The sequence below is a fragment of the Xyrauchen texanus genome, chromosome 10 (assembly GCF_025860055.1).
Source record: "Xyrauchen texanus isolate HMW12.3.18 chromosome 10, RBS_HiC_50CHRs, whole genome shotgun sequence".
NCBI lineage: Eukaryota > Metazoa > Chordata > Actinopteri > Cypriniformes > Catostomidae > Xyrauchen > Xyrauchen texanus.
In genome coordinates, this window is record NC_068285.1 from 40,804,005 (window position 1) to 40,829,706 (window position 25,702).

Sequence of the window (25,702 nt, forward strand, 5' to 3'; positions counted from 1 at the left end):
ACATAATAATGATACTGTTTAACATACTAATTTATAAAAACAATAGTTGGCAGTGTATACAGCACTCGCAGTAAGCGGTACGCGGAATACTATTTTAGTCCAAACATAGCCTGTCATACTACTATTACTAGTTTATGCACCGCATGCTTGGAATCAAGCTCAACAATGCCCACCCACATTTTCAACTGCCTTGGTTCTGGAGGTATTTTTCCGAATAACCCTTTTCTTAAAATCCTTCATAAAAGAGTTCCAAGTCATGAATCAAACCAACTAGCTCTGAGGTGAGTCACACATTTTGATTTGAAGTAAAAAAAATTATTCGAAAATCAGACAAAGTTACAAAGTTACAAAATTGTGTACTTTTTAAAGAGGACATGCACTACAATCCCATGAAGCATTGCGAATGATGTAATTGAATAAAAAAACAATGGAATTTACTTTTATAAAACAATTGATTTAAAGTTGTTTATAAGTTTAGAAACAATGTATATTAATGTTACATGTTAATGTTTTATTCTTTTTCACTCATGCCCATAATGGCTGATTATGACTTTATAAATACTTTATTAATTTTTCTCCCTATTATTCAGACCCTGCTATTTTAGGATATCGCCAATAACTGACCCACCGAAATATATACACTTATTCTAATATGATAAGCTTGCGTAGTAGCTCACTTCATAGAGCGTTGGACTCTGACTCAAAGGACCACAGTTCAAGACCAGTCATGAACGCTAGCTGACACTTGACCCAATAGTCATAGAAGTGTCACGAAATGACATGGTTGCTTAAGAATATGTGCCTTTCATTTTGCTTCTGCATTTTAAAACACAATTGGTTAGGTTCAAGCAAAAGTTATAGGTTAGGGAGGTATATTTTAAAAACATCCATCTAAAATTCACCTTAAAACCTTGTCTGAATACGACACCATTTTACTCTATTTTGGTGCCCCCGGCTGGAGATTTCACTGGAAAACTGCAGCCAAACATGTAATACAGCACGTAAATTATGAATTACAAAAATGTTGTCATGTTTACTTACATTTTATGAGATCAGGCTGAGTATATATATATATATATATATATATATATATAGAAGCATTCACAGTGCATCATGGAAGTGGGCAGTGGCTGCAGAGCTCTTTTGGTGCACTTTGTTGGCCGCGACTCTCTGATTGGTGGATCGTGTCTCTTCAGGATCATGGGTAGTGTAGTTCTTCACAAGGAATTCTGCTATAAGACACAATTTTAAAAAAATGAATACGTTGAAATTATGCAGAATGATGGCTTCAACATCAGAGTTCATAGTAGGTCTGTCTTTTTGTAAGGAATTGTTAAAAAATGTATTTGCCTATTATGAGGATTTTGGGATTTTTACTTCTGGAACCAGACTATTGAGGTCTATAGCTGAAGGATCTACTAAATTTGCCAAAATGTGTTTTATAAAACTAGAGCACCCCACGTAGTATGCTGTATCCTGCAATGCACTAACCTTGACCTTCCATCTTCAATGTGATGAATGAACCTGAAGTAAAATCAACCTCCTTCCTTACTCATTCACCATTTGCAGAAAACAATGAGTTTCAATGTGAACTGTAAAATTAGGTTAAACAATTTAAATTGTAATATAACATAATTTAACATGGGTCATGTAACATTTAAGGCTGTCAATCTAATGCGTGAATTCAGTGTAATTAATTATATAAAACTTAATGTGTTAAAATCATTTACACAATTAATCATGTCCCCGACTCATGCGTAAATTATGTAATAAGGGACTTTCTTACCAATTAAGCAATTCAAGCTTGAAGTACCACCTTCATGTTTTGTGGGTCGCACCCAGCAGGGGGCAGTCAGTGCAGCTCCAGCTGTACAGGCAAGACACCACTGTAAAAACTAGTGGACAACTGACCTACAGAAGGAAAGTTAACCTTTCTGTTAATTGTCCAAGTGGACATGGCTATTGGCTGATGACGATAATTGCAAAATGGCTCAAATTTTCAGATTTATCGGCCTGGTCTATATATCGTCGATCACTAGTAAAACCCTGTTCAAAATTGTTTAAATTGTTTAAAGTTTTAAACTACATCAAACTTGACAAAGTACCCTATAAATGGGGCTTATATGGCTAGAGATGCTTAAAAACCAGTAAAACATGACACAACCATCGTGAGATGCTCCAAAATGTGCCTGTCTACCTCGGACAAATTGATTGCTCTTGGCCAACTCAATTGCAATATGGATCGCTGTGGACTGTAGGCCAGTGATAAGCTAATGTTCAATGAGATGAAATAAGGAAAACATTTATGGACTTCTAAGCCAATTTGTGTCTTTTCTTCCACAATAATGGAATGTATTTGAATTATTTAATTAAGTCAAGTCAATTTTATTTGTATAGCGCCTTTCCCAACACACATCGTTTTAAAGCAGCTTTACAGAAGATCAGCATTAACAGACGATAAAACTGTAATGTCTATAAAGTCGATGAATCATCATTGTGCAATTTAGAGCAAATAACGATTATTAATCATGTTTAAAAATAATTAAATAATAATTGTATTAATAACCCCAGTGAGCAAGCTGAAAGCGACTGTGGCAAGGAACACAAAACTCCATAAGATGTTGATTAATGGAGAAAAATAACCTTGGGAGAAACCAGACTCACTGTGGGGGCCAGTTCCCCTCTGGCTAACATCATGAATATAATGTAAATATTAATTATGTATAGTTAAAGTCATGGTTTAAAATTATTAAACTAAGTAAGTGTTAAGGGTCAGTGTTTAAACATTGATTGTGTTTGAACTGTAAGATTAATGACCAAAGTCTTTGAAGTCCATCTTGATTAATTGCAGAAGTTCACATAGATGCAATTGTCCTTGTTAATTGGCTGATGAAGGCTTTTGTTGGCAATAGTTAGTCTATGCATTCCATTTCAAGATTGTAATTATATTTCTATTTATTTCTATTTACATTTCTCTCTCTCTCTCTCTGCTCTCTCTCTCTCTCTCTCTCTCTCTCTCTCTCTCTGTGCTTGGCATCCTTACACCTCTCTTTCTCTCTTTTTTTATATAGTCTCTTTTGTTCATTATAGTCTGGCACCCTGGTACCTAACAAGATGTTAACATTATTCTGCCCTTTCTATGCACTCTATGATTTTCTCTCATGTATTCCCATTGCTCCCAAAGACACAAGTCCTCTAACACACGAGGGCCATGGGAAGGTCACAGACATGTTATGTCCTCACTTAGACTCTCTAGTACTGTCTAGACTACAATTTTATCATATATCTGTCCTGCTGCTGTTGTCGTTTTTTTTTTTTGCAGGATGGTTTTACCTCAGATAGCTGTTTTTAGGTAGAAATAAATGAACAGTTCACCTAAAAATGAAAATCAGTATCCACTGCCATTTTATTAAAAGTAGGACCAGGATATTCTTCAAAACATCTCTGTTTGTGTTTCACGAAGGAAAGAAAGTCATATAGGTTTGTATCAGCATTAGGGCGAGCAAATGATTTTCATTTTTTGTAAACTATGTGTTTAAGACAGGAACTCATGAATTACCCTGTCAGCAAAACGTATAAGTTCAATTAGAAAGGATGAAATGAAGCTCAAGTCTGCACTCCTCCAGCCAATAACACCAACCAATTAGCTGTGGAAGCTTCTGCTGCAGATATATTAGCATCTGTTCTCTCACTGTACTAGACGCTTTGTATCATCTGTGTCTTTTTATAAAGCTGTCCCCTTGACGCAATTACACTGATATAGTGTTTGACGGCATAACAAGACGAAACGTATACATTAGCATTTATCAGAGAAAGTATCTGATTCAGCTTGTGATATATTTGTCTCACCCTCATATTGAGCTTAAGTCCTCTGCAGTCATAAAAAATGATATTACAGCAGACTGGAATATTGTGTCTAGATTGTTTCTTGTGGGATGAGAGAGATTTTGGCTGTTTGTCCTTGTACAGGCCTTTCGACTTTAGATAACACTAATGGAAAACCAGAAAGTGCATGTTTTCAATTTTTTTAACTTCAAACCTAGGTTTTGTTGGAGAAGAAAAATTCAATTCATACTATGTGACCCACATTTGGTTTTCGACTATTGAAAATGGGTCAAATTTTGTAATTTTTGGGTGGAGCCACATTGAGAGCATCATATCTCTGGGATTTAACCATAAGGAGCCTTACATTTTTTTAAAAGGAACGTTTGTTCTGAACCAGAATCTAAAAGAATTTTAAGACATATTTAATACTTCTGGAGTAGTAGGCACTCAAACTTTCGAACAACAACACAAAAAAAGTTGGACTTATCCCTCTGGCGTATAAGTCAACGAGGGGTGCTGAAATTATTTTCTTTAGAAATAGATTGTGGCAGGGCGGAGGGCAGAGCCGGGTCGTGATTCTGCACACCAGGCCCCTAATCAGGCTAATCAAGTCTCAGAGAGGGATAAAGGCTGACTGGAGACTGCAGTGCGAGAGTGAGATTTATGGACAGCTGTCCGACACCTTTGTGTGTTTGTCTGTTTGTTTATGTTTCGTGTTAAAATATTTTTTATATTGTCAAGCCGGTTCTCTCCGCCTCCTTTCCATTAATCGCTCTACACTGGTGCCGAAATCCGGGAAGGAGGGGGGCTGCGCCATAGTAGATTCCTCGCCACTACATCCACCGCAAAGGAGCAGCCGCGGCCATCCGCCGGAGGACGGCTGCCGACCGCGAGTGGAGGAGGGGGTCCCAACCAACCGCCTGGAGCAGTTACTGCTGCCAGGGGCCGGAGGTCTGCCTCCGATCTGTCCGGGGAGGCACGGCTGTCGTCCATTAGAGGGTGGAGAAGTGGCCAAGGACCAATTCCGCACACCGGTCTCTAATCAGGCTAATCAAGCCTCAGAGAGGGATAAAGGCCGACTGGAAGCTGCAGTGCGAGAGAGAGAGATTTACGGGCAGCTGTCCGACACCTTTGTGTGTTTGTCTTTTTCGGTTCAGTTTACAATTAAAATATGATTTATATTTAGGGCTGGGATAAACGATTATTTTTTAAACGATTAATCTAGCGATTATTTTTTCGATGCATCGATTAATCTAACGCTTCATTTTTTTCCAGTCCGATTCGATTTCGGTTCGATTAATTGACTTGTGACAACACCGGTAATACCGGTTTCATCGGGGGTGGTGGTATGACAAGATGACCTTCGTAGGACAAAGATGGCCTTTGTAGGACAAACGGAAACGTAACGTAACATGGTTGCTATGACAGTACTCCACTCTTTAACAAGCGCGAGCGCTTTGAGTGAGAAGGGAACAAAGTCCCTTTTAGAAGGGGATATTTGAGGTAAATGTATTATAAATTAGTTATAATGATGTAAAGAGAAAAAAATTTTTTTAGTCTAATACTTAATTTTTATTATATATTTATATAATTATGTATATTATATACTCTGCAACCATCTACTGAGGTACTTCAACTTGGGAATTAACATTCCTTACATTTGATCATCATCATATTTATGGGCAGATTGGCGTAATTTATTTAGACATTTCCGTTGAAGCAAAGAATTGTGGGTTGTGAGTAGCCATGAAGGATACACCTAATGCATTCTCCAAATTCCCGTGAAAGAAGGTCGCATTTGAAGGCTGCATTCGAAGTGTATTACTCGCTTTTCTGAGACGGCCTCGATGACGTATGTGGCCGACAAATGCAACCTCCGGAGGGCACAGCCTTCCAAACGAGACATAGCCTATCTTTGCAAAAATAAAATAATGACACTGCCACCTTTTTAAGGTTATTTATGTGATTTATGTGTTTGTTTTCCTCTAAAATCATAGGTGAAAATAGTTGTTTTGACCCCCTTTACAAAATAATGGATTACTCTGTATATATTGATCAATGTTTTTTTGCTTTCATCACCGTTTATGGTTATCTTTCTTCAAAAAAGTATGAACAAAATCATAAATTTCTCCTGGGGAAGTTTCTGAAATTTTATTGATTTGACATGGTGTAACCACAGCAATAAAATGTTTTTTTTTTTTTTTTTTTTTTTTTTTTACCTGTACCTTGGCAATACCATTATTTGTATTTGAAAAATATAATGTCCCTATGTTAAAGGGATTATTTAGCTGTTTTGCCTTGGATATTAATGACGGTCATTCATTGTGTCACTTACGACATAATATATGAGGTGATCTGGTCTCTGTCTCAAAGTAAAACCTTACCAGAATCATAGACACGGTGCCATGGCATATAAAGTATCAACGTACCATGTTATTACCATATGATTCTATTACCTTACCATGGTATTGCCACCAGAGTACTTTTTTCACTGGGGGAAAAGGCCCCTGTTACAACTCCACCCACACTGCTACACTTTCCTTTCATACTTTGCTTTTCATTTCTATTTTTTGTCATTTGTTCTTTTGGGGAACACAACAGAGATTAAAAATGTTCCGCTGGCTTTTCTGTTCCCCCGCAAGCTCTGTCTCATCAGGCAATTGAGAACAAGGCAGACAGATAATGATGCAGGCGAGAGACAGACGTTTTTGCGCAGGGAGGGGAAGGGGGGAAAACATCCTCCCACGTTTTTTATTTCCATATTTTATTGTGCTTTAAATCAAATAAAAGAGACAATTATGTTATTTACCTCCGTCATGCTCCTCTACCATCAAGTGTTATGATTCCCTCTGTGCCAACTCCCCACCACCACCCTGTGTGTGTGTGATACACTGTGTCTGGCTGGCAAGCATTTGTCAGAAGGGAAAATGTGATGGTGGCAGGGGTGAGTGGGGGCTGTCTCACTTTGTGTGTTTGAAAGAGACAGAGATGGCGTTAGGGGGCTGTTGTCTTGATAAATCGATCGAAAGCCTGGCAGACGAGACGGGTACAACAGAGACACTCTCAGACTGGCACCATTCAGCCCTGGACCCCTGTGCACACACAGAGACAATAATTAGACACTGAAAATACAACACAATTATACACATATTACAATTCTAAGACACAAATACAGAAAGTATACAGGCAGACACGACAGTTCTGGGCCTGTCATCCTTATTCATGCTGTAGATGTGCAAACACTCATCGGGTCAATTTCTTTTTATCCACTGTGTAATCCTGTGCAGTTTTGTTTGGAAAAGATTTTTTTGCTTTCCTGCCTTCATGTAGATGGTGTTGTTATAAGTCTCAGCCTCAGATGGCACACCCATGGATCATCGACTGATTTGGACCAATGAGATTTTACTGTGGGTGTGGCTACTCAGTGTGACACAACAGAAACAGAAATTGTTCTGTTGCTTGTCAAGGTCCACGGCTCAAAATTTAGTTTTTTATCTTTTTTTTTGTTTGGCGTAAATGATGATGAAAGACAAAATATGAAATGCCCTGGAATGGATCAGGACAAGTAATCCACTATTTTGTAGACATTCATTTTGTAGCAAAACTACAGGTAAAAAATAACTTAAGAAAGGTGGCACAAAGATTCGCACAGCAGGTCTACTACTAAAATCAATTGACTTTAGCACCTCTTCTTGCATTGATTGTCCATGGGGTGAGTCCAACTTTTTTTTGTGTTAAATTGGAGTGGTTATAACACCAGAAGTTTAAAACATTTCTAAATATATTTTTATATTCTTGTTCAGAACAAACTATCCTTCTTATATCTTAATTTTAAATGCTCCATATGGTTAAATCACATACAGATCATCACTGATCCACCACCTGGTCATCTAATGGTCAGACAGAGAACTGGAGAGGCCTTCAAGACAGAGTGTCTCGCACCCACTGTGAAATTTGGTGGAGGATCAGTGATGATCGGGGGTGCTTCAGCAAAGCTGGAATCGGGTAGATTCATCTTTGTAAAGGACACATGAATCAAGCTACATACAAGGTTATCCTGGAAGAAAATTTGCTCTGACAATGCTCCCCAACTCTGAGGATTGGTTTTTCCAGCAGGACACACAGCCAGATCAATCAAGGTGTGAATGGAGGACCACTCACATTTGTTTATGCAACCATTGTAAATGGGTACATTTTAACAGTTTGTGTATGGAACCACATTGAGAACCCCACATATCTGCGATTTAACCATATGGAGCCTTAAAAATGAAGATGCAAAACGTACAGTTTTTCTTAACCAGAATTAGATTAGATTGGATTCAACTTTATTGTCATTGTGCAAAATACAAGTACAGAGCCAATGAAATGCAGTTAGCATCTAACCAGAAGGGAAATAGCAATATATGTGTGTGTGTGTGTGTGTGTGTGTGTGTGTGTGTGTGTGTGTGTGTATATATATATATATATATAATATGGAGAATATACAATTATTTATTTTTTTGTGTGTGCAAATTTATGAGGTAGAGAAGCAGAGACAAGCTTAAGGCAAATGTCTAATAATACAGTACAAGATACAAATGAATATATATAGGATTTGTGGTTGCTGATCGTAACAGAATGTGGTATGTTAGTGAGAAAGTCCAAGGTCCAGTTGTAGAGGGAGGGACTGATGCCAAGATCAGTGAGCTTGGAGATCAGCTTGGATGGGATCACAGTATTGAAGGCAGAACTGAAATCAATGAATGGCATCCTGACATACATGTTGTTTTTGTCCAAGTGAGTCAGGGTGGAGTGAAGAGCTGAGGCGATAGCATCCTGAGTTGACCTGTTGGGTTTGTAGGCGAACTGATATGGGTCCAGTGTTCAAGCATGTTTTCAGGTGGGAGAGGACCAGCCTCTCAAAACACTTTGCTATGATGTAAGATCAATGGGGCGGATGTCGTTGAGGGCCACTGCAGCAGCATATTTTGGTACTGGTACAATGGTGGCTGTTTTGAAGCAGGTGGGGACAATGGCCTGGGCCATGGAGAGGCTGAAAATTTTGGTGAAGACGTCAGCCAGCTGTTCTGCGCAGGCCCTGAACACTCAGCCCTGGATGCCGTCAGGGCCAGCAGCTTTATGTGCATTCACTCTGCTATCTTAGAATCTTAGATATTTTGATATATTTTATTCTTCTGGTGTTTTATGCTTTATTTTCTGAAAGCTTTATTTTCTTAGTTAAATAATCTGTACTTATTACTTTTGGATTCTGAGGAATTCTAATCTACGTCTTGTCTACCAACCAAAGTCTGCCCATTTTTAGTTTTCTGTACAGCTGTTTGTGGACTGAGACTGCTTCATCATAATTATTTTCGTTTCACCATTGTGATTTTTTTCCACATTGTTCTCTTATTGTGGTAGTATCAATTTCAGATAATTCCACACAAAAAAAACTCTGGTTGACCACTTAACATGCCAGTCTTGCAGTTTCCTCATGTCTAAGTGGGCGTTTCTTGGCCAGAAATGCTGCAAACTGAGTCAGACTATATGCCTATGGTCAAAAGTCTGGATGAGATGTTTGCCTGAGGCCAGACCCACTATATACAGTGCTGCCCATCTGAGCACTCAGCCTGCTTGAAGTGTGTGTGTGCGTGTGTGTGTGTGTGTGTGTGTGTGTGTGTGAGACCAGGGGAGGCTTAATTGAGCTGTGTGACTCATCTAATGGATAAGGCAAAAGCCTTGTGTCACAATAGGAGCATGGCAGGACTGCAGAGAGAACAACAGGTGTGTATGTGGTCTGTCCTTGATTGGTATATAGTTAAATCCAGACAAATACATTTAACAAAATGATGAATCAAATGTAGGCATGTGCAAAGTTACATTTTAAAAATAGAGTAGTTGGTGGGTTGCCTGAACAGCTAGACAGTCTTAAAGAAGCCCTGTATAATTAGTCTTGATTCGGGTTTACCTAATCCTGATACTCTATGCAATTACGTGATGTCAAACTAGCTACACAAGTTTGATTTTGAGCATTGTTGCATTCCACAAGTACGTGTCTCTCAACGTTGCCACAAGGGGAGCTGTAGCAGATATTAATGTGAACTGTTCGTTAGTACAGGAATCTTCTCTTTTAATACAGCTACTGACATGGCACAACAACAGTTAAAACAGATTATTGCTGAGTAAGTTAGTCAAAATATTTATTGCAAATTAACTGACTAATAACATTTCTAGTTTAATGGCACAGATTTTGAGTACTTGGGTTCGCTGCAATTTACTGTTGGATTTACTTAAAAAGGCAGTGAAAATTGGTGTCACACAACAGTATTGAATAGTTCTAAACCGCCACTGTTCAGATGTATGAACTAAAGAAATTCAAGTAAGTTGGACAAGTGCTTTTTGAGTAAATCCAAACCATTTGGATTTGTCAGTGGTACATATTGTTATTATTGTGCTGGTTTTACTTTATATATTCGTTGAACTTACATAGGCCTAAGTTTAATGTATTCTTTCATTTAACAACTGGCTTCCAACTGTTCGCTTTGTCATGGTAAATGTATTGGCATGTAGCTCAACAAATTAGACTCGTAACTCTCTGCTGTTTGAGTGGCACAAATATAGCTCATTGGACAAAGCAATTTAACGTAGGGCTGAGCGATAAAATGATATCGATATATATCACGATAAAGAAAATCCATGATAAGCTTTTGAGGAATTTTCAATATTTACTGCGTGTCGCTAAAACACAAGCAGTTTGGCTTTCTCAGGCTGCGTTTCCACTGGGGTGGACGAAATCCACTCAAAGGCACTCACAGCGCTAGGAGAGAGCTTGCTCCGCACCACTGCCAATCCTACAATCCACCTTGCGAGCATGACGCTCTGCTTTCAAAGGAATGAATTGAAAACGCTCTCAGCATCGCTCACAACGCGCCAGTGGTAACGTAGGGTCAGACTGGATGAACTTGCTAAATTAAGTTCACATATTTGCATGCATTTGTTGAGTTACGTGAACAAGGGAGGATTCAGCAAAAGTGACGATAGTGAAAATTAAGTATTTGGAGTTCACAGTAATGCAAGAATGTCCTTTTAAGCATGTTCAACCGGACCACACATTGGCAATGTGGTGGCTAAGTGCTCGCATCTGTGTATGCTTACTTGAGTAAAGTACTGGATCTGGCCTTAAGGCGCGGTCACACATACCTTTGCACAGGGAAATTCCATGAGCGAAATACTGTCATCTTAATGGTAATCTACACAAATGTGAATTTCACACTATGGACTTTCAGTGGCAAAGAATTTCCTTGCGCTGATTTCGCAAGTTTGGTGAACTTTGATGGGTGAAATCGCCACCGTATACACGTTGTACACAAATTCTCTCATCATTTTCTCACCCTCATGCCATCCCAGATGTGTATGACTTTCTTTCATCTGCTGAAAACAAATTAAGATTTTTAGAAGATTATTTCAGCTCTTTTGGTCCATACGCAGTGAATGGGGACCAGAACTCTGAAGGCCCAAAAAGCAGATAAAGGCATCATTAAAGTCCAGTGGGTTAACCAGTTTCGGGTGACAACAGACCAAAATATTGCTCTCTTTTCACTATAAATATTGACAGCAGTCTCTTTGGTAATCATGATTTCAAGCTCTATTACCTTTCCTAGCGGCATCTAGCGCTCTGCCCTTGGGTCAAGCTCTAGGAAGTGTAATCAAGCTTGAAATCATGATCGTGCCTAAAGACCGCATATTGCAAGATTTACAGTGAAAAAGGAGTTATATTTTGGCCTGTTTTCACCCAAAACCAACTGTATCACTTCTGAAGACTTTGATTAAGCTTCTGGGGTTGTATGGATTACTTTTAAAGAAGCCTTTATGCGCTTTTTGGATCTTTAAAGTTTTGCCCATCATTCACTTGCATTGAATGGACCAACATAGCTGGAATATTCTTCTAAAAATCTTCATTTTTGTCCTGCAGAAGAAAGAAAGTCATACACATCTGTGATGGCATGAGGGTGAGTAAATGATGAGAGAATTATTTTTTTTTTGGGTGAACTAGTCCTTTAAGACATCTTCCATTCATAAACAGCTAGACATAGTGCAACAAAATTAAAGCACCACCACTAAAAATGTTATATAAACACACAAAGTTTATATAAAAAGAAATGTAGAGTAACTAGTCAACTTTACTAATCAACTTGTCAATGTTGGACAGCTAGTCGACTACTGGATAGTAGGTGTATGCTCTGTTAATAGCAGGATGTTATCGGCAGTGTGCTTACCATCCCAAAAACCGATGAAACAGGATGAATGCTTAAATACTTGTTAATATTGCTTTTGATTCAAAATTCACATTTGGGGTATGATTGGTGTAATTTAACCTTGTGCGACCCCCGTGTCCACATATGTGGATGTTGTATTTTGGCTTTGCTACACACAACGCAATTTAAATTCATTTAAACTGACTGAATACAGTTTACAAGACTCTACGCTGTCATTTAAGGGTTAAAGTTCTGGCGCACCTTGTCACGTTACACAACAGCAAGACGTTTATTTCTGTGAAGTGCTTCTACGGGCGCAGTGCCTACAAAAGAGTAGTGTCTTGTAAAGAGTAGTGTCTCTAGTTTAGTGTAATATGCCATTTTAAAAAAATCTGTTCATTTTCTGTGCGTCAGTGCTCTGATAAACATGATGTCCACATATGTGGAAACTGGGACCTTATTCCCTCAAAAGATAAAAATAAGACATAGACATTGAATAACTGTGGGTAATTTCACTTCATTTTAATATACATTTTGTTTTATAAATCCATTAACATTAGTAAACGCATCCCTATATTCATTGTGATAAATGGGCTCGTGCAAATGCCGAAACATTTTGCTTTCAGAGGCTTTATATCAGTTCAAGTTCTTTATTCAGTCATGATGTTATTACAGACACAATATTAATCACATCAACAAAAAAAAAAAAAAAAAAATAAAATAATAACATTCACTGCTGAAAAGGAGCATGAGGAAGACCTAGTCTTATAATTACATGCCCCGTTTTTCAATCATTTTATCTGACACAAAACAGATGGCTCGCCGTTTTTTTTTCTTTTTCTTTATCGAGGTACCATATTACTTCACATCTAAATAATTAACAATTTCAAATTTGTCAAACATTGGTTCTTATGCTTCACTGCCTTCGTATGTTCTAAGAACATTTTTTTTTTATACATTTTATTGAATTGAACAATCGTGTTACATGTTTTTTGCACAATGTCCAAAGAGTTCCATAAATTAATCCCAATTACAAGAAACCCTTTTTGTTTTTGTGAGGTGCGTGAATATGGTACACAAAAATGGAGTTATATGGAGTTAGGATGAAAATCCTATATGGAGTTAGGATGAAAATAATGTGCATTTCTAACTGTTCTGAGACCAGTGCAGACAGTCAACACACTGGAGGGTAATCATTCACTAAATAAGGAGCAAGGGTTCTATAGCTTTCCATGCATCTATGTGCATTCACTCTTAAAATCCAACAGCAGTCATTGTAATGGGAGAGTTTGTCACGTTGCTTGATTTCTGTGTACAATTTATTACAATATTTATAAAAGTTTAGTTTTTTCATGTTAATAATTAGGCCAATGTGAATTTGATTCATACAAAATAGCAATAAAGTAATTCAGCTTAACTGTTTTAATTGTGTTTTGGAGGTGTCTCCGATAGCAAATGACTGTTTTTAATTTCCAAAATGCAACCATTGAGTTCAGAAATGATCTAACTATGATCTTACATAAACAAAAGTGCCATTGAAGATCTAATGGTATGAATGGTCCCCTGTCACGCCACTAAAGGGCTTACGGAACGCAGTAACTTGATTTAAATCAGCTGTTAATAAGTTTGAATATTGCATATGCCATATTATTTACTGTACGTGGTCAATAATTTAAGCAGTCATTTTGCAATAATTAAATTTATTCTATACCATAGATGTCCATTTAAAATATGTTTTTATTTGCTTTACCTTAACAAACATATTACAATATAAAATACAATACAATATAATATAATGCTTAAAAGAAACTGCAGCACAGCTCTTATCCACCATTGAAATCTGCTACTCTGAAGAACCGCACTGTTGCTTACTTTGTGACATCGTGGTAATTTAATATTTTAATCGGCATTAATAATCGCGATTACAGTATCAAGGGCAATAATTGACAATTATGATTTTTGGTATAATCGTGCAGCCATAATATAAGTAGTTTGAGATTCAGTGACATAATTTGCAGTGCCTCATGGAAGTGGACGGTCGCTGCAGAGCTCTTTTGGCGAGCTTTGTGCTCTGTGATTCTCTAATTGGTAGATCTTTCTTAAGGAACATTGGTAATGTAGTCAAGTTCCTCATAAAAATTATTCTATTAATGTGATTTAAAAAAAAAAATTGGTTGAAATAACGTGGACTAATGGCTTCAGGTGACGCATGAACCATCGACTAACAACTTCGGTGCTCAAGGTATGTCTGTCTTTTAAAATGTATAAGTTATTGTTAAAAATTAATTTCCCTGAATGTGATTTTTATTGCTGGAATGAGGCTATTGTGCTCTATGAAGGCCTATCACAAGTAAATTACAAAAAAATATATAGTGTTTTGTTTAAGAAGTCTTTATGAAAGACATTTGGCTAACTGTGCTTGGGATGCCAAAAGACAATTTGGGTTACATTGGATCCAGAAAATGATCTTTAGAAATGTCTTTAACGTCACCCTCCTGAAAGTCATTGTATGATTTGCATACTGGCTTTTGAATATGCCCAGTTATATAAGACAGCTGGTTACATAAAGTGTTAGGACTGTGTGTGGGGAGAGTATCCTAAGTATGGTCAGAAACAAAGATTGATATTAAGGTCAGGAATGGGTTAGGGTTTCTCACTCGGCTTGCATCATGGGGAAACTTGCTGAAACTAAAACCAAAAGATCATTTATTGTCAAATAAGTCATAAATGGAACCGAATAAATAAACAGAACTGCATTTTCTTCATGTGTGATGGAAAATAAATTCAATGCAGTAGATTTGCTTTGTCAGCAGTGCTGCATTTTGGGTGTCTACACTGTGGTTGCAAATGTACCAGAACGTCAGTGGTCTGTGGGTGGAGGCTTCACCTTCACTGTATGTGTGCCTGTGTTTGCCTGTCAGCCAAACTGCCTTTATCAGGCACGGTGTGAATTTGTCAGATTGTTAATCAAAGTCAGAAGAGCAACATGCCCTCCGGCCTCTCTCATCTTAATGCAAGGAGCTGCCGTGTGCTTGTGTCATAATGCAATGGCACCCATTGACAGGCGAATGCGAGGATTAGTCAGTGTATTATGTCAAAGCCGAGCTTCAAGATTCCTGTGTCGTTGGAACCTTTTGTTTATCATTCAGTCATGACTGAATTTTATTTATTTCCCAGATAGCCCCAGTCTAAGATGTGCTTTCCTGGCCTAGCTTCGAGGAGCAAGGTGTAGCCTGTGGAATACATGTATGGTCAGATGTTATGGGCACTTTTGGCCCTGTTGATTTTTAGTAAATAAATTAAAAAAACTCTTGTGAAGAGTTTGTGTCACAAGACCTGTCAATTGTGACTTCCATTGAGATTTTAGGTTTTGGCAAGGACAGTGTCATATATTCTCAATGCAAATATTATTAGGTAATAATTTGAGTTTTTCTTGTACATTCTGAATTTGTGTATTTTTAAAGTAACAATTATAACATTTTTGGCCTTTATCATATTTAAAGCCTTACTTCAGTGAATTATTTTATCCAGCGCCTTTACTATTTTAAAGGATTAAAGAGGACCATTATATTTGTGACCTAAACACCCGTGACCTGCGTAAAAATATACAGTATCTGCAAATGAGTCAGCATCTAACAATTGTTTTTATAAGTTTAGAAAGTAGTAGGGACACTTGGAGTGCCAATCAGTCCTTCGCATTACTCGATATCTGCTGCAGTTGTTGCATTTAGGCCCTATCTTCCATTTTCAGTTTATCACTGTGAGCTGCAGAACACTGGCCGATTTCCAGAAAGAGATATTCAGTGCGCATAATGCTGACACAAGGTGGAGAGGAGCGAGGAAGTGTCTTGGCTGCGTGCGTGCTGGCTGATATCGCAGCTGTCAGTCAAACAATGAACAAAATGTATCCTGGGGACAAAAAGAAAACTTCACTCACAATTCATCCAAATTCCTCCCACATCCTTATCTCTATATATCAACTCCACTGTTGTTCAAATTGGATGTGTTCTTTTATTTTAAACATCTTCATCCTCTGGTTGAACACACTGCCTGTGACAGTCTATGTCCATAGACTAATGATCTGCCATAGACTAATGAGTCCTGAGATAGTGGGTTGTCTGAACAAATGGTCAATAAGCAAATACATTTTTTTTTGTCAGTTACTCAATCTCATGTCAACATGTTTCAATACTGTACTATAGTCTTTCTTCAATGAAACACAAAAGGTGTCAGGCATAATGTCTGAGCAGCTCCTTTCCATAAAACAAAAGTGGATAAGGATTAAGGGGCGTTCACAGGACGCATTTAAAGGGATAGTTCACCGAATTTTTTCATGATTTACTCACCCCCCCTGGTGTGCGAGATGTGTATGACTTTCTTTCTTTTGCAGAACACAAATGAAGATTTTTAGAAACATATTTCAGCTCTGTAGGTCAGTACAATGCAAGTGAATGGGTGCCAAAAATGTCAAAGCTCCAAAATCCATATAAAGGGAGCATAAATGTAATATATGACTGCAGTTGTTAAATCCATGTGTAAAACATGATATAATAGGTGTGGGTGAGAAACAGATCAATATTTAAGTCATTTTATTATAAATGAATCACCAAATACAGAAGGTGAAAGTGAAGTAAAAAGGACTTAAGTATTGATCTGTTTCTCACCCACACCTATCAGATAAATTCAGAAGACATGGATTTAACCACCAGAGTCATCCAGAGTACTTTTATGTTTCCCTTATGTCGATTTTGGAGCTTCAAAATTTTGGCACACTTTTATTTGTATAAGATTGTACAGAGCTGAAATATTCTTCTAAAAATGTTCATTTGTGTTCTTCAGAAGAAAGTCATACACATTTGGGATGGCATGAGGGTGAGTAAATGATGAGAGAATTTTCATTTTTGGGTGAACTATTCCTTTAAGGCATCAATACAATGCCTGTGCAGACATTGATGCATAAATCAAGAACCAGACGCTGTTTTTAGAGTTGCCAACAAATATTCACATTATTTGCTTTCCCTTCTGTCTACACACTTGCACTCTCTGCTCACAATGTTTCATTTGCTCTTGTTGATTGAGTCTCTGTTATTCTTGTACTGTTTGATGTGGATCTGATTTTACTTTCAGAGGTGTGCACGCCACCGCCAGTTATATTTATCTCCCAGACTTCAAAGAGCCACCCTGCTGTGTTTCTGCATCTGAACAAATAAAGAAAGTTGTTTCTCCAGTGTAGCCTTCCATATGGCTCTCTTCCCAAATGAGCCAGTGGAGGAGAACAGGAATCAAAGTAGAATCATGTTAACCTAGTGTTTCCTACAAAATTCTGCTGTTGCAGGGGGGGATCTATAATGTTTGCTTCTTCAACTTTGGGCACTTTTAGCACAGTGGACTTTTTTAATGAGGAGAAAATTACTGAGTGAATGATTCATCAAGCTGATAACTTGTGAGTTCTTTAGAGCAAATAATTTAAAGGGCTAGCTCATAAGAGTCATTGGTTTGTGAATCAGACTACACCAGTCACGCTGTACAGCTGTATGTATGTATGATTTCGCAATAGAAACTTGATAATGTGCGGTACACACTCTTTTTACAGTATGTCATCACATTCAATCTAGACAGCACGCTCAAAGTTAAACTTATGTCAAATATAATTTCCACTTCTGAACTGTTAACCCGTTTTCTCTGATTCTCTTTTTCTGCAGTTTCTCTTGAGATGAAACTCCAGGGCTCCTGAAAAATGATGGCACCCCAAGGACATTGGATAGGATGGAGCCTGTTGGCATCTGTGTCACTCATATGCCAAGCCTGAAAAGTGGGGAAAAAGTGAATAAAAAACTTCCAAGCACTAGAGTGAAACTTTGAACACTCAGCCATGGCTGCATATCTGTGGCTCGGAGGATAGGGTCTCTTATTTTACTATACTGAGTGTATAAATTGGTCATTTAGTTTAGGACTTCCATTGGCCCAGAAAGGCTGAAACAGTAATTCTCACGCCCATCTTGAAGGATCCGGTATGGAGCTCGTACTGCCACGCTCTTTCAAAAGCAGCTCTTTCTGCTGGACTGGTTGAAGCTGCAGTCACAAGCATTACTGCAAGGGCAGTATGCAGGCAGCTGACTACCCAGCCACACATAATAATACAGGTAAGGCTGACTATACACATAGGTGCAAATTTTTAATTATATGTTGAAAATGATATACACTTACAGGAGTGAAAAACTCATCAGTGGTTTAGAAAAAGCTGTAATTTACACGAGACAGGTTGCCCTTTCATGGCGGCCGCCATGTTGCGATCACATGACCAGCTGAGTAATACTACTCACTTTATCTCAATAACCCTTGTATTATCAGACACTAATTTGTGAATAAATTAATCAAGGTTGACAAAAGGGATGAGTTGAATGGCCAAAATAGCACATTCATATCTCAGTAAAAGTATATACAGTATGACAAAAATATTTTTGTAAGCACTCAGTCCCAAATGAATATATAACAAATGCAACAACACCTACATTTACTCCAAGCTAAGAACTGAACGTTAATGTTTTGACTCAAGTCATAGTAAAAGCGATAGTAAAAAAACAGTTCATAGCATCAAAATGAGTGTGTTATGAGGCGGTTAACTTGCACTATTAGATGTGTAATCACTATTAAATGAAGTTTTACTCTTTTCAGGTGATTGTAATAATTGTTGCCTTGATACTGATTCACAGTCTCCACCATTTTTAATCAAATTACTGTGTAATTTAACAATTTATTTTCTAAAAAACTTCAGATGAATATGCATTACAATGTCACTCTTCATACCAGCCCACGTAAAAATATAGTCCATTCAGTTTATGACAATATTTTGCCAAAAAGTCGTTCATGGCAATCTCCTGTTCATTCCAATGGGGAGTTCTGCAGAGCTCGTCAGAGCGAGTGATCGTAACTAAGGGGGTGGACTGGAGCTTAGCAAAGTGTCAATTGCAGCCAACAAAGCACGTGCTTTGTAGTGATCCACTCCTATGATGCATTTTGAATGACACAATCGAGTCATTCTCCCCACTCTCTGAAACACTTATATATTTGAATATTTCGGAGTATCTTGCAATAAAAGTAATATGTCGTTTCTGCACTTTAAATTAGCATCTTTAAAATTAGTTTTATATTTTAATGTAGTGTTTTTTATTTTATTACATAATTTTCAGTGCTTCATTGGGTCGTAATTCATGCCCTCATTAAAGATGTTGAGTACACTGTCTTGTACCTTTTGTCTTTTTGTCTAATTTTTCCTTCAAATCAATATTTGTAAAGCTGTTTCACCTCAGAGCTGGTTGGTTTGTTTCAGAACTCTTTTATGAATAATTTTATGAAAATTAAATGATTGGTTAAGTCTTTTGCATGACAAAAAATGTAAATAAGAAGTAACACTTGGGACATGTTTGAGAACACATCATTAAGTTTAAATCAGTTTTCAGAAAGTGAAACTTTTGCCTTTGTCGGCCAAATGCTGACTCTGAAAATACTTCAGTCTCCCGTTTTTAATATCAGATGTGGAATTTGAACTTGGAGTGGAATTTGGAGCCATATATCCAAAAATTCCTGCGAGACCGAAGGTAGAGGATATTGTTTTAACAACTGGAGGTCCCCCAAGCTGAGCTGAGGTCATTATTTTATTCATTATTGGAGAGAAGTGAAATTGTAGAACATTCTGTTCAAAAGCATGCGATGGGCTCTCCAACTGAGAGGAAACGATGCCGGCCCACCATCACAAGCAACCTGTCAACCAAAAAAATCTAAAATGGCAAAATCACATAAACATTACAAAGCTGGTTTGAAATGAAAATTCTGTAATAATTGATTTACCCTCATGTCATTCTAAACTATATATAGTATGGTTTTCTTTCTTCTGTGGGTCAAAAAGGTGGAATAGAGCAGAATCTGAGATGTGAATGGGAACAAGGACTTTCAAGCTCCAAAAAGGACAAAAAAAGCAACATGATATTATCATAAAGTAGTCCATACATACTCAACACTAGATTTCAAGTCTTCTGAAGCCATACGAAAACTTTGTGCAACCAATGGAACCTCTGACAAAATAAATCATTTTTTACAATTCCATTTGATGATGTTAGTGGCTCAGAAATTACACATTTCATCTTTGAATTTCAGTCAGTTCCTCAGAATAGTTTGATTAAATTATTAATTTAACACAAATATGTTTTTAAATTGTACATTTCCCCTCGGTGGGTGCCGTGAACGTGGCAGCCTGTTGCAGTAGCTTTAGAGTTTGTGGTTGTTCGTAACGGTTTTTGTTTTTTTGAAATTTTTAGTGTTGTTTACTTTGTTAATGTGGACATGAGAAGGTGGTTGACCTTTTTACTTGCTTTTTTTGGTTGCAAGAATATTTTTATTTAATAGCAGTAATGCATGTCTGAAGAAGAGTGGAATTGTTTATACACGGGACCAGCGGATCAAGCTACAGGAGTCAGTAGTGCTATATGGCGGAAAACAGGACTTACCAGGGGAAATATAGAGAAGAATGCTATGGTGTATAGCGGGGGCTAAATGTAAAGAGAAAAGGAGATATAAACCATCAATCTCGTCTATAGTGAAGGTGTGAAACCATCAATCCCGTCTCAATGTGTGTGAGCATTGGCCAAAAAATTGGATGAGCTAGCAGCACTGACAAGGAGTCAGAAAGAGTTCCGGGAATGCAGTGTCATGAGTTTTACTGAAATGTGGATCAACAACCATATACCAGACTCGAATGTGACTGTCAATGGCTTTCATACAGTGTGGACAGGAGCCAGCGAGAGAGTGATAAGCAAAGGAGGGGAGGAGGGCTTGCTGTGCTGGTCAATAATAGATGGTGTAATCCTAAACGCATCACTGTTAAAAAACGAGGCTGTAAACCCGATAATCAATTGATAACGGTCTCTATGCATCCATAATATTTACTGAGGGACTTCTCATGTTATTTTTCTTGCTATCTACACTGATTAGCCACAACATTAAAACCACCTGCCTAATATTGTGTAGGTCCCCCTCGTGCCACCAAAACCAGCGCCAACCCGCATCTCAGAAAAGCATTCTGACATACTATTCTTCTCACCACAATTGTACCACAAATGAGTGGCCATCTGAGTTACCATAGATTTTGTCAGATTGAACCAGTCTGGCCATTCTCTGTTGACCTCTCTCATCAACAAGGTGTTTCTGTCCACAGAACTTCTGATTCAATGGACTTTTTTTTGTTTTAGGCATAATTCTGCATGTTGTGTATGAAAATCCCAGGAGATCAGGAGTTACAGGAATACTCAAACTAGTCATCCATTCGATTTTCTAATCAGCCAATCGTGTGGCAGCAGTTTAGTTCATAAAATCATGCAGATTTTCAGGTCAGGAGCTTCAGTCAATGTTCACATCAACAAACAAAATGGGGAAAAAAAATTTGATCTCAGTGATTTGGACCGTGGCATGATTGTTGGTGCCAGATGGGCTGGTTTGAGTATTTCTGTAACTGCTGATCTTCTGGGATTTTCACAGTGAGCGGCAGTTCTGAGGATGGAAATGCCATGTTGATGAGAGAGAACAACTGAGTATGGCCAGACTGGTTCGAACTGACAAAGTTTATGTTAACTCGGATAACAACTCTGAACAATTGTGGTGAGAAGAATATCTCAGAATGCTATTCTGAGATGCAGGTTGGCGCTGTTTTGGCGGCACGTGGGGGACCTAAACAATATTAGTCAGGTGGTTTTAATGTTGTGGCTGATCGGTGTATATTCCCCCACTCTGCTAAAGGAAAGACTGCATGTGAAATCATTCATAATCCAACTGCAAGAATATCCTAATATCCTTTCTCCTAATTTTATTTTAATCATGTCTCCATTTCAACTACGCTGCCTAACTTCAAACAGTATGTGGATTGTTACACTAGAGAAAACAGAACTTTGGACCTGTTGTATGCTAATATTAAGGAGACATACTGTGCCACAGCTCTCCCTCCTATGGGTAGTTCAGACCACAATTTGGAAAAGCTTAAGCCCCACCTTAAGCCCCTCTATGAACCATTTGAGTAGACAGCTGAAAAGGATCAAGAAGACAATGCAGCGGGCCCAGATAACATCAAACCAAGGGTTTTGAAGGTGTGTGCAGCTCAGCTGTGTGTAGTTCTCCAGTACATTTTTAACCTCAGTTTGACAATTGAATGGATTCCTGTGTTGTGGAAAACCTCATGTCTGATCCCCATACCTAAGAATGGCCGTTCAGACACCTTAAACGACTATAAGCCCAATGAAATACCTCAATTCAATTAAAAAACTCTATAAAGGATTGTGTCGGGTTTCCACAGACCTATGGTGAGAGGCAAAGTGGGTCTGATTCAGTTTGCTTAACAAGAAAACATTGGTGTGAATGCCATCATTTATCTATTGCACCAGGTCTATACTAGGGGCGGGGCCAGAAGGGTGGCATGGGGTGGCAGCTGCCACCCTAAAAATAATCTTTTCCACCCCAACTCGGGCCGTCCTGGAGACGGTGCACAATGGCTTATCCCGTCTGTGTCGCACATCCGTTTCTCCCTTCCTATTTACACTTTACACATCTGACTTCAAATACAACAATGGAACATGTCATCTACAGAAATATTCAGATGACACATTGATTTTAGGATGTGTGAAGGGGGTTGAGGATGGAGAGTACAGAGGAGTAATTAGTGATTTTGTTGACTGGTGTGAGCAGAATCATTTAAGGTTAATGTGGAAAAAACAGGAGATGTTGCTAGATTTGAGGAGGAAGAAGGGACTTTACATGCCTATTTCCATGAGGGAAGAGGAGGTTAACATGTTACAGTCATACAAATACCTTGGAGTTTACCTCAACAACAAGCTCGACTGGACTATTAACACACAGAATGTATATAAGAAAGGCCTTAACCGGCTCTATTTTTAAAGAAGGCTTAGGTTTTTCAATGTATGTACACCCATGATTAGCATGTTTTAACAGTCTGTGGTAGCAAGTGCCCTCTTTTATGCAGTGGTTTACTGGGGATACAGCATTAAAATTGCGGATACCAACAGGATAGGTAAACTGCTGAGGAAGGGAGGGTCTGTCCTAGGGACCAATATTGACACACTAAATGTTGTGACTGAGAAAAGGTTACTGTCCAAAATTGTATGTATTATGGAAACTCTGCCTATCCACTACATGACACTATAATGAGTTTAAGAGAACCTTCAGAAGGAGACTTGGAATGCCCTGGTGTACTACTGAGAGACATAGAATATACTTTCTACCTACCGCCATTAGCCTATTTAATTCACTCAGTGTATATTGCAGCGGTCACCAATTAGCGGATCGTGGTCCGAAACCGTACCCCGGCTTGGTTCCATCCAGACCACGAGATAATGACAACGGTTGACCTCTCTTAAAGTTTCAACAGTTTAAGTGAGGAGTGCATCAAAACAACAAAGCTATACACACCACAAACACTCAGGGGCAATCAGTGCTATATCATCTTTTTCTCAAGCGCCGAACACAATTTCCTGCTCCATGCGTGTTGCCTCTCTACCTCACGATATACATGTGGCGTCGCATAAAGCCTGATTAGGCTACGTAGGAATTGTTCAGACTGCCACTAAAAATATGATTTTTTTTGCATATCTAGATTGTATCTAGATGAGTTTTTGATAGTCTAGACAGCAAATAACTACATGAAATCTGATTTTTCCGAATCTGATTCAAACCACATTGGGATTTTTTCAGATGCGTCTCAGTCCGGACGCTCTGGCTGTTTAATTCGGATTTCAAATGGTCTTTGCATCACTCTTAATTCGACACACAATGATGACGTCAAAAATCACTGACTGCAGCATGGAACATCACAATATTTAACAGTCTCCTCCGTCGCTGAGTTTTTCTTGTGCGAGTTCTTCACCGTGACTGGATAGGGTGCTTATTTGGAGAGCGAGATGATGCACCTAATTTTTCCTGCATCTGTTTTGAAAGAATCGTCACGTGGGTACACCTATGTCATTACCAAAGCAACCCATGCAGATAGGTGGGTTATGTCTGAACATGCAAATCTGATTTGATCACTTGTAATTAATAGTGCGGACAGTCTAAAGCAGGTTTGTGACAGGACGTTCACGTGTCACCTTTTTAGAATAAAGTTTTTTTTTTTTTCGGTCTAAATTTAGCTTTATTAATAAAAATGTTACATGCATTTCATGACAAACAGTTTTTGTTTTAATCTTGTGAAAATCAGATGTCGTCATCTCTGATTATTAGTTATAATTAATATAAATGATTAGTTAGCTTGGCTAGTAGAGTTCTCTGCTTCTGATGAGAATGTTCCCTTTATTTCATAATCATCCCTTTTATTCTTAACTTAGGCAAACAGTATTTTTAAGTTGAAAATTTTTAGTTTATTGTTATTAGATTCTCACTTTAGGAAAATATAAAAATGGTCCATTTAGACTTTTACATTTTCTAAATTTTCTCTCAGGGGTTACCCCTGAACCCCCATACAGTAACTTATAGTTTCTCAAACAAAAGTTCTCCTATGTCCCATACAATGTTATCTGAATGTAAAAATAAATATTCAAAATGTAAAAATATTCAAACACAAAAACTGGACTGCTGTCACCCAGCTTGAAAACAAATGTTAATTTTAACTTGTAATTTTAAGATCCAAGTGCCCTCGACTGATGAAATATATTAGCCTAATCTTTTGGTAGAATACCCCTGTTATAGTGTATGTATGTGTATGTATGTTGTATTAGTACTTAATCTGACCTAACAATTGCATTTTATATTCATGTGTTGCTACTCAAATGTTTGAGTTTAAGAGAGAGAACCACAAAGCTTAGTAAATGAGAATGTAATTAGACAAGTGCTATATATACTTAATTAAAGATCATGTCATTTGATAAATATAAATCTGGCATTGTTCAGTGAACTCGATTTTCATTTAATACCAATTTAATGTCATTTAATCCCAATTATGAATGCTGGTGCTGATTTTTGTTTAGAAATTATTTGATTTAATTTGCTCATGTTTTTGCCTAGCAACAGAGACAGAAGATACTCAATTTTAAACCTTGTGCTCTCTTCACTTTTTTTTTTGGACACGGCACACACACACACACACACACACACACACACACACACACACACACACACATCATTTTTGGAGTGTGAATCGTGTTGGTGTTTTATGGCAGAGGCGTTTTGAGTGTGGACCGCTTCCAAATCTATTCCCGTCATTTTGCAAGCCCACGGCACACAGGTTTGCGTAGTGAGCTTTGGAAAGGTTGAGGGAGTTTACCGTGGGCTGCATGACGGGGAATATGACCGTATTAAAGAAACGGGTTAGGGGGAGAGAAAAACAATCGATACTGGCAAGATTAAACTGTGGTTTTACAGTCGTTTTTGTGCAAAGACAGTGGACTGAATTGTTTAAAGATTCCTTCAAGTATATCCACTTTCAATCAAATTAAGAACATTTTAGACAAAAGAATGATTAGGGAAAATCAGCTCAAAGAAATTATTCAACCTAAAATGATAAACCTGTCATCATTTACTCACCTTCATGTTGTTCAAAACCAGCATAACTTTCTTCCATTGTGCAATATATGTACATTTAAGGTACTACT

General features: G+C 37.9%; 1 protein-coding gene across 3 annotated transcripts in view; it reads left to right on the forward strand.

Moving 5' to 3' along the window:
- LOC127650743 (low-density lipoprotein receptor class A domain-containing protein 4-like) overlaps nucleotides 1-25,702 on the forward strand; it is a 138,036-nt gene that overhangs the window by 23,784 nt on the left and 88,550 nt on the right. For all 3 annotated transcript variants that reach the window (XM_052136355.1, XM_052136354.1, XM_052136356.1), the window contains exon 2: nucleotides 17,762-18,202. In XM_052136355.1, the coding sequence (XP_051992315.1) occupies nucleotides 18,163-18,202 (40 nt within the window). In that variant the 5' untranslated portion in view covers nucleotides 17,762-18,162. The remainder of the gene's footprint in view (nucleotides 1-17,761; nucleotides 18,203-25,702) is intronic.